The 10,682-nt window shown below is 35.8% G+C and overlaps 1 protein-coding gene across 1 annotated transcript; it reads left to right on the top strand.

Moving 5' to 3' along the window:
• The first annotated feature begins 3,337 nt into the window (after positions 1-3,337).
• Positions 3,338-9,081, top strand: LOC126011753 (serine protease 1). The gene is made up of 5 exons (XM_049775561.1): positions 3,338-3,377; positions 6,130-6,289; positions 7,026-7,279; positions 8,082-8,218; positions 8,932-9,081. Exons 1-5 carry the CDS (start codon positions 3,338-3,340, stop codon positions 9,079-9,081), a joined length of 741 nt encoding a protein of 246 aa, XP_049631518.1.
• Positions 9,082-10,682: the final 1,601 nt, after the last annotated feature.

Raw genomic sequence — 10,682 nt, 5'->3', positions numbered from 1 at the left:
CGGAGAGATAGCATGGAGGTAAGGCATTTGCCTTGCATGCAGAAGGTCAGTGGTTCGAATCTAGGCATCCCATATGGTCCCCTGAGCCTCCCAGGAGTGATTTCTGAGCATAGAGCCAAGAGTAACCCCTGAGCACTTCTGGGTGTGACCCAAAAACAAAAAAATAAAATAAATAAAATAAAGCAAATCCTTGGATCATGATTCTAGAACTGACGTGGGAGGACAAGGAGCACACAGGGTGGAGAAGGGTCAGTAGATGATAGTGTAGTGGTCTCAGCTCTTAGGTTCTAAGTCTGGAATGATGATTTACTTTTAGAAAAAGCAGTGTTAGCTATTCCTAAAACACAAACTCAAATCGAAAATGCCTCAAATTAAAAAGAACAACAGCAAAAATTAATTTTACTCCAAGATATACCCTATCATTAAAATCAATTCACATCCAATTTCATGCCATCTCATGGGGCATTTAATGGATCTTTCTTTACCTAAACTTCTAAAGCCAGGCTTACAAACTATAACCAGTGCAAATGTAGCAATTGCCTGTTTTGAAAATGAAGTTTTGTTGGAACATAGCTTTACACATTTATTATATATCACTTATGGCAGCAGAATAATTATGGGATTTTATGGATGCAAAGCCTAAATTATGTGACCCTCTATAAGAAATTTGGTGTCACTTACAATTTTGTGGATAAAAACATTTTTTCACATGTAGCTAGAATAGAAATGTCCCCAAGCTACTGACATTCTTAACTGGGGTTCTCTATAAATCCTAGATCTAGTCTCTGAGTTCACTTTACTTAGAAAATATTGTATTCTCCAAAATTGATAATATGTCTATAGCAAAGGTTAGAAATTAAAATTAGCATTGACATTTCATACTTTTGCAGCCATAATTATTTAAGTTTTTAGAAAGTTTAGAAGAAAATTTCAAAGTAATTCTTGTTTTTACGTTTTCTATATATTGGAATAGTATAAAACTAGAATGACCTTAGTGACTTATGATGAATAAGCCAGAAAAGTGGTTGGAGAATCTAAGAAAAAGAACATAGGTTGTTTTTTGAGGCTGGTGACTCTTGCTTCTGCCAATACAAACATTAATATAGCTTCTGAAGTCCAAACAGACTCCACTTCAGGTACAAGTTTAAATAGTCCTTTAAGGCCAGTATGTCTTGCACCTGGGAACAAGAGATGACAAGTACAGATTGATCAAATACAGACACATGCTTCCAAAATATCACATATTTGAAGTTAGTTCAAGAAGTATGGATTCAAACAGTATTGTGCTGGAATTTCTTATGACTTTTTTATGAGTGGAGTCTAAAGAAGCAGTTGCACACCTACACAAACATGCTAGTTCTTTCAATGTTGATTAGAATGAGAATGAAATGCTATTTATAACAGGTTTTTACAGAAAGCATAAGCAAAAAATTAATTGACTCTGGAAACTTTCAAACCAATTTTCCAATTAAATGTCACAGAATTAATTGAAGTATCTCAAAATTACAAGGTGTCTTGAAATTCAAGATCCCACACCATTATCCAAATGATATTTTCAGATTTGACCCATTTCCAGTAAATACCAGAACTTCACACGAGGCATACCATATTCTGTTCTCAATAGGGAGTATTCTCTAGTCACTGTCACTTTGAATAGAATTTGCTTTCACTTAATAACTAGATCTACTCCACTGTACATCTACTTTAGGCAAACATCACAGACACCATCAGTTTTCTCACCTTCATTTTATTTAACCATCTGTCTACTACACATTACTATGTTCATCACTAATCATTTTCCATATGATTTTAAGAAATACACCAGACCAATTTTATTTAAATTTCTATCTTATTTGACAGTACTCATTTAATGTGTATTAGATTAAAACTTGCCAATTCCTAAAATATAGTTTTTTTTATTTGACAAAATCTCAGGAAAGACTTCTATTTAAAATCACAATGTAACTACATCTAAAGTCCTGTGCATAGTGGTTGATATGGGAGCTGTGCAAGAGTTATATATGAGTTGTATAAGACTCATAAATGAAGTCAGAGTCATTACATTCTATACCTTTTCTGCTTTAGAAGACAAGTGTAGTATCGTTCTACTACCATATGGATCCATGCTTTTTTGGGTCAAGGTATTTATTTGGAATTTGCTGTTGATTCTACTAACTCATTTAATCTCACAACCTATACCCCAGAAAGAATTTCCTGGACTTTTCATAATTCCTTATGCATCTTGGAACCATTGCTTATTTCGGTAAACTTTAGATTGTTCTACTTTACTATGTTCATGGAGTTACGTGGATCCCAAAGTAAGCCTGCTTGATTTTGATGTATTGACAATTTAATAGCTATAAAACTTTGAATAAAACAACTCAATTTCTCCAAGCCTCATCTTCTTAATCTATGAAATGGTAAACATTTATGACATTTACAAAGTTATTTAGGAAGATTATGTGGTTTGATATTTGTAAATATCAATTGTAGTGCTTGACATAATTACACAATACATTTCAGTTGTATTTTTATTAGACAAGAATTATGTATTATATTAGTCTCTGGACTTTGATGAACTGACCAGAAAAGTGTGTCATGGTAGGTAAGATCATATGTTGAATCTAAATCATGCTAGGAATCCTGACTTTACCATGTAGTTTGTACTTGCTGACTAAATTTGGTTATGTGCCATATACTTTTATGTCTTTAGTTTTCTCATCAGTAAAGTGGAATAGCAGTAGGTATCTTGGATAATTTTAATAAAAATTCCTAAATTAATATAGGAAAAATATTAGAATATATATGTACTTCAGTACTTTCAGATAAATGCAAAATATATTTCTTTGTTTTGATTTATTATAGTTTAATATAGTATATTTTTATGTTTTAAGGAACAAGTTGATTCTACTAATAATTTTGTAATAATGGGAATTTAGAACCAGAGTCATCAACTAGTCACATTTTTTTCATTGTGAGCACATTCCTATTAATTTAACATCAAAGTAAAAGTTTACAGTTAAGATACTCAAATATCTAAGATTTGTGTATGGGAATCCAAGTACTTGCTTTATCCCTGTTTGGTGACCTTTCTCTGATTTACCTTTCATTATAGGGAACAGTTAGCACCAGGTGAATTCATGTTCTCATTCCCATAACCTCTGGAAAAATAGACAAATGTGAATGTTTAATTTAGCACTGAATTATCTACATTTAGATGTGTAAGTTTCCAGTGAAGTCACCTTTTGGCACTTAGGGTCATAGTTTCAAAGACAATCCTAGAGGTATAAATATCTCTGGGTGAAACCCTTCATCACATTACATCCAGTGAGCAACCATGAAGACTCTCATCTTCCTTGCTCTTTTGGGAGCTGCTGGTGAGTCTCTATTAAGCAATGAATCAGAAAGCATAATATATGTAGCTATGATCACCGGAAAAGTTTTCTCGAACTACATAAATTAACAGATACTAATTATGGCAGTGATCATTTCTCAATGAATATATGTATTGAATTATATCAGCTCTGTTAAAAATCAATTAAATTTATGCCTATCATGCATTTAAGAGCTTTAATTTTATACTTTGGAAGAAAACAATGAATTGTGAATATGGTATCTGTATTCAGTACTTTTAACCAGTCATGTTTTCTATAGATACTAAATACCTTTAATTGGGGAAATAGTTCAGGATGAAGGAGTGATCTGAATAGAAAGTATTTAGAGACAGAATCTGATCTAAATTTGAAGGTAACATCAATAAAGTAATAAAAAAAATAGACAAGAAAAGGATAGTAAACATTAAGGGAATGCTTGTTTTAATCTTCTTAAAGATTTTCAGTTAATTATTAGATTATGTCAAATTTTGTGCTCTTAAGGAAGCTATCAAAATTTGAGTTTCTTCTGTATTAAAAAGCAAAGAGATTTCGAGGTAAAGACAGAGAGAGAAGGGCCTTCAAAGAAATGTTCAAGGGCCCTCTAGGGCCATTCCTGGTGATACTTGGCTAACTGGTATCAGTGTGAAGGACCAAAGGATGTAGTGGTGCTCTGGACCTGCAGTACTAGGGACTACCAGAGCTACTCCAACAGTTCTTGGGGTCCTTTGGGGCCACATCTGATGATGCCCTGAGTGTCCCAGGGTTGCACTTGGAGATGTCTGGGAGATCATGTGAGGCAGGGATAGAGTCCAAGTCTTGCATGTGCTCCAGGCATGTACTTAGACTATTTCCCTCAGCCCCTGCAAAGATGTTTTATTTCTGAGGCTGGAGAGATAGCAAGGAGGTAAGGTGTTTGCCTTGCATGCAGAAGGATGGTGGTTCAAATCCCAGCATCCCATATGGACCCCGGATCCTGCCAGGAGCGACTTCTGAGCGTAGATCCAGGAATAACCCCTGAGCTCTGCCGGGTGACCCAAAAACCAAAAAAAAAAAAAAAAAAAAAAAACCAAAGATGTTTTATTTCTCATAAATGAAGACTATGTGCTAAGAATATTTCTTGTGTACAGTAACACAACACTCAATTAGGAAAAAAATGAAAAAAAATGATTCAATTTATGTATCTATTTATTTTCATTTTTCAAGAAGTACTCAAGAGTTTGCTGGCTCTATTTGTGGTTCAGTGCAAGGACCAAGAAATGATGTGTTACTTGGGTCCTGTAGTAAGAGGTCCCACTGTGTTAGGGACCTCCAGGCCCACTCCTGGTTGTGCTCCCTAATCTGTGTACTATTTTCCTGGTTCTGCCTTTTTTATTTTTATGTTACCAGATGTTTATGCTAACACTTATTTCTAAATTTTCCCAAATTGAGTAAATATATATTTATTTCTCTTGTCCTTATTCTTAAAAACATCTTTCCCTGGGTCGAAGTGGTAGCACAGCAATAGGCATTTGCCTTGCATGCAGCAGGACAGACATGGGTTCAATCTCTGGTATCGCATATGGTCCACCAAGTCAGGAGCGATTTCTGAGCTCAGAGACAGGAGTAACCCCTTAGCACAGCAAGGTGTGGCTCAAAAAATAAACAAACAACAAACGAACAAAAAACATAGTTCCCAAAATTCTTTAAAATTCTTGGATAATAAAAAATATATATGGCATTATTAAAATCTCAAAGATTTAAAAAATGAAGGTCAGATAATAATGGTGAATGAATTGAAAAGTGATAGAAAATTGGAATAAGGAGAAGGGTGATTATAATATTCTATAAATCTATTATTTAAATTTTTTAGGTGAAAATCATGGAGGGACTGGAGAGCAGTAATAAAAAAACATTCAGGGCCCGGAGAGATAGCACAGCGGCGTTTGCCTTGCAAACGGCCGATCCAGGACCAAAGGTGGTTGGTTCGAATCCCGGTGTCCCATATGGTCCCCCGTGCCTGCCAGGAGCTATTTCTGAGCAGACAGCCAGGAGTAACCCCTGAGCAATGCCGGGTGTGACCCAAAAACAAAAAAAATAAAAAATAAAAAAATAAAAAACATTCATTTTATTTTAGGCCATAAAATGCTCAGGTCATCTCTTAAAGTCTCCGTTATGTTACCTCCTGAGGTTCTCTACCCTATACTGACCAAAATAATAAACATGGTTACTTTAAATAGGTTAAATAGATATTATATGACTTCTAAGCAAGGAATTGTATGTAAATTCTTTTCTTTATGGTGTTTGGGGCATTTATTGTATTAAAAAATCCATGATCCATTTGGAGGTAGATATGTCATTTTTATGTTCATGCATGTCATAATGGTATTATGAAAACGATTATGTTTATTACATGTAAAGAAAAAATTATGGCACCAAAGAGGTAGGTAAAGCATTTGCCTTGCCTGCTGCTAACCTAGGTTTGATCCTTGGCTTCCCATATAGTCCCACAAACTCATCAGAAAGGATTTCTGCATGCAGAGCCAAGAATAAGCCTCAAAACAAAATTAGATACATGTAGTGGTGTAAATAACTTATGTGTTAAAGCAGAAAAATTAAAACAGAAGGTCTTGAAAACTTACTTCAAAACCACTATTTTCTGATGAGATGAGGCAAGGGTACAATATTTACTCTCCTGGTTAATGGTAAAAAGGAGTTGGTCAAACGACATTCCAAGGTAAGTCTACTTAACAGATTGTTTTCAACTGTTCCCCATCAGTGGCTTTCCCCGCTGACGACGATGACAAGATCGTCGGGGGTTACACCTGTGCCAGGAATGCCATCCCTTACCAAGTGTCTCTGAACTCTGGCTACCACTTTTGCGGAGGTTCCCTCATCAATGAACAGTGGGTGGTGTCCGCTGCTCACTGCTACAAGTCGTAAGTAACCAATGTTTATATCCCTGTTCTCCATGATCAACTCCTGCCAAAGTCACATCAGGTTTGGGCTTGAGAGTTGAGCATTGAGAGATGAAAAACAAAACAAAACAAAACAAAAAATTCAGATCCACTCTTTCCCCCAGCATCATACTGGGTATTTAGGAACTCTCCTGTAGTAACTTGGGAGAAAATTTTGGATATTCTTAAAACTAAGTTATAAATATCAATTAATAAAAAATCATAATTAGAAAAAAGTTGGTATATGGAAGAAACAAAACACCAGATAGTTTCCGTACAAAATTTAAAAGAAAAAACATGCACTCCTGAAAATTCCTCATTCCTCTGCTGCCTCATTCTCATCTCCCTACTATAATTGGTAGTCCAAGAGGTGCTTATTAGTTGCCACCAATTTCACCCTTTCTCTTTTTATCTCTCTCTTGTACTCATTTGTTTCACATTCCCTTGCCTCAGTTGTCTAACACATAGGGGTTGTGAACCCATACGTTAGTGATGTCTACCCAGCACCACAACTGATAGGACTACATCTTAAAGAACTAAACTCTTTTAAATAACTAAGTCCTTTTTAAGAACTAAGCCCTTTTTAATATAAACAAATATCCTGTGTTAATGAATACTCAAGGGGGTGGATGTGTGCGAATGCTCTTGATGGGATACTCTGGTAAGGAGAAGCAGCTGAAATTAGATACTTAGAGAATATTTTTATTTTTTAATTTAGCCGCATCCAGGTGCGTCTGGGAGAACACAACATTGAGGTCCTTGAGGGCGGTGAGCAGTTCATCAACTCCGCTAAGGTCATCCGCCACCCCCAGTACAATGCAAACAACATTGACAATGACATTATGCTGATTAAGCTGAGCACCCCTGCCACCCTCAATGCTCGCGTGGCCTCCGTTTCTCTGCCCAGTTCCTGTGCAGCTGCTGGCACCAAGTGTCTCATCTCTGGATGGGGAAACACTCTGAGCAATGGTTGTAAGTATTGCTTGGAACAGAGGCAACATATGTAAGAATTCTAGTGGTCAAAGGCATGCTAGGATGAAGTTAGAGTGAACTAACTTATGGGCACTGTTGATGAATCATATAGTTGATCCATAGAGGGGTTCTGTAAGAGGAGTTGAAGAAGGATGTGGTCAGCTACACCCAAGTAGCCTGGGGCTTGTCCTAAAGCAATTGACTGTTGAAGGAACCCAAGAAGGTGCTCTTGACACAAAGTTTTCAGTGTGATCTCTGTATGCCCCTGAAATCCATAATGAATAAGAATAAGTCAGTAGAAAAATGTCAACATTAGTTGAACTCTAAGAAATTAATCAGCTAGTCCAAATTGTCATTCAGAAGATTTACTGAGGATAGTGGACATATGAATTCTTGGAATATAATTATTGAAATTAAAAAGAGTCCGTTGCTTAAAAATGTAAAAAAAGTAGATGATGACAAAGATACTTATTTAAAGTGTTATGAGTGATTTGAAGAGACCTAGAAACTGAGGAAGTGAACATAACAGAAGAGATGAAATTTACTGCCTATAAAGTATAAACCTATATTTAGTTTTTATATTATATTCAGTATATTTTAAAAACAAAGTTTCTAGATTTGATTAAATCAGAGAGATATACAAGTTTGGAAGACATTCCATATAAAAGTGTTCTCCCAAACTAAAAGTTTATTGACTAACCAAAACCAAAAGAGAATATAGGGCTGTGGGATAGAGAGGAGGGATACTGAGAAACAGCCAGGAAATCTCTGGGTAATTTATTTTTGCTCTCGCATCCAACAGACAACTACCCTGAGCTCCTGCAGTGCCTGCAAGCTCCCATCCTCTCTGACAGCGTTTGCCGTAATGCCTACCCTGGCCAGATCTCCAGCAACATGATCTGTCTGGGCTACCTTGAGGGTGGAAAGGACTCTTGCCAGGTTCATTTTTTAAATTCTCCTCTTTTCAGTTCTGTCTTATGCATTTCTACCATATTCCCCTTCCATAAAAAAAAATGTAAAAGGTTATTTCTGGAATCGATTGTGGGGAAAATAACTTTTGTTATAAATGATGCATTTTATTTTTGTGATGTTTAAAGTTAGCTATAAAAAGATACACAGAAAATGATGTGCAAACAGTACATCCAGGTGCACCTTCTGAGTTAGTGTATTATAAAGAGAATCTGTGAAAAGATTAAGTTCATTGGGAAGCATTTAACTCCTGAGTCCTTACCTCTTCTTGGGCCTACAAATTTGCTATAAGGAAAGAGTAGATAAAGGCAGAGGGATTAAGAAATGGAGACTGAGAATTAGATTTTGTTTTTTTGGGTTTTTTTTTGGGTCACACCCTGTGGCTCTTGGGGGTTAGTTACTCCTAGCTCTAAGCTCAGAATTGCTCCTGGCAGGCTCTGGGGACCATATGGGATGCCGGGATTCGAAACAACATTTGTTCTGGATCAGCTGGGTGCAAGTCAAAAGCCCTATTGCTGTGCTATCTCTTTGGCCCATGAGAATTAAATTTCTAAGAGAAGAGAAATGCTTCTTGGAAGCTCAGCAGCCAGGGATGATGACCCCAGGGCAATGTGAGAGCATCTTTGAAACTTCTAGCATCTGTGTAAATTGAGAGTTTTAACTCTGCCTTTCCTCTTGTTCAGGGTGACTCTGGTGGCCCTGTGGTCTGCAATGGAGAACTTCAGGGTATTGTCTCCTGGGGCTATGGCTGTGCCATGAAGGGCAAACCCGGTGTCTACACCAAGGTCTGCAACTACGTGAACTGGATTCGTCAGACTATGGCTTCTAACTGAATACCTTTATTTCTTCATGATCCATTTTCTGGATCATATTCATTCTCCTATTCCTGAAAACACTCACAATAAAAAGCATTTATCCTAAATGAATTAAAAACTGTCATCATTTTTTGCTTTGTGAACTTCTTTATGAAACAGTCATATCAGTATAAAGATAGATACTGATTGACATAGCATGGAATATTATGATACAACTTTGAAGCTTTCTTAGTAATAATCAACCTAATCAAAAATTTTGGAAGTTGCCCCATGAATGCAGGCCTATGAAATGGGCTGTATCCTAAGCAAAGCAAACTTAGAGAAAGTTTAGGGGTAAGTAAGAAGCATCTTTCTAGGGAGACTAACAGAACAGCAATGCAGACAGCTCTCATGGAGCATCCTGCCAAAATAAGAGCAAAACATTCCCTTAGTTTCAAGTTATGGATTATCTACCCTAACTCCCCCATTCCTACATATACACTGACAGTTTATGCTTAGTACAATGTACTTATTTATTACAAAATTGTGGAGGTGTCAAAAAACTGAAAATTGAAGGCTGTATCTAATTAAACAAAGACCAAGAAACTCTCTGTTGAGGCTGTTTAGGCTTGTCTACTTTGTAGACAAACTACAACATTTGCCTCATTCTTTGCAACAGACCCTGCTGGATTGAAAGTACCATTATGATTGACTAGATTGTGGTGATCTATCACACAAAACGTTTTCTAATCACAGATTGTGAGATCTTGATGATAGGAAAACCCCCATGACTGTTATTATCTTATTTTAGGCGGATATTGACACTAAAATGAAGTAAAACTCAATTGCCCAAAGTCATTCATTCAACTAATTCTTAATGAAACCCTATTTCCTATAGGAAATAAAGTCCATTGCTTTTATTTCTTTAAGTTATGTGGAACTTTGAAAGGCTAGAATAGGGGAACTTTATAAACTATTAAAAAGACCACAGGTACCCTGTATTTTTTAAGATTTCAAAATTGTATTCATTTATGTCTTCTAATTCTCCCAAGATTTTGCTTGTTTTCCCATGGGTATTGTATTGCTATAGCAGACAAAAAGTTTAACTATCCGTTCACATCTACTTACTATCAATAACCCCTATATTCAAGCTAAATTATATACTATTTTGAACTTTGAGAAAAATAAAGTTTAAAAGTCAGATAATATTTTAGAAAATAGACTTACTGTTATAAGGACATTAGAGTGTTGGCTACAGAGTGTACTGGAGCCTTATATCCCCATGTGTTCATTGATTCAGAAGAAACTATGCTCTATTAAATATGCTGTTGTCAAAAGTCTGTGAGCTGGGATCATACTAAAGCTTTTCTCTTTAATACTTATTAATTCTCACTTTTTCTTAAGTAGAATGTAACAACCACTAGGATTTTTTTGCTAAGTGCTATATTAAGTTTGTAGGGTATTTCATTGAATATTAAATAAGTCAATATTTAAAAATATCCTATGAGATAATACTAATATTATTCACACGTGATATCTGAAAATACTTGATCTTTAAGATGTTAAGAAGAAGCAGTTACTAAGTCCTAGAACCAGAAATTAAATTTTATAGCTACACTCTTGAGCTTATTACTAAAAGT

The sequence above is a fragment of the Suncus etruscus genome, chromosome 1, assembly GCF_024139225.1.
Source record: "Suncus etruscus isolate mSunEtr1 chromosome 1, mSunEtr1.pri.cur, whole genome shotgun sequence".
NCBI lineage: Eukaryota > Metazoa > Chordata > Mammalia > Eulipotyphla > Soricidae > Suncus > Suncus etruscus.
The sequence above is the reverse complement of the archived record's forward strand: the minus strand, read 5'-3'. Positions and strand labels throughout refer to the sequence as shown.

Bases quoted from the DNA above. Each gene is read 5' to 3' on its own strand.
- LOC126011753 (XM_049775561.1), top strand. From the start codon at position 3,338: ATGAAGACTCTCATCTTCCTTGCTCTTTTGGGAGCTGCTG. The intron at 7,280-8,081 runs GTAAGTATTGCT...CGCATCCAACAG, and splicing joins AAACACTCTGAGCAATGGTT to ACAACTACCCTGAGCTCCTG. The intron at 8,219-8,931 runs GTTCATTTTTTA...CCTCTTGTTCAG, and splicing joins GTGGAAAGGACTCTTGCCAG to GGTGACTCTGGTGGCCCTGT.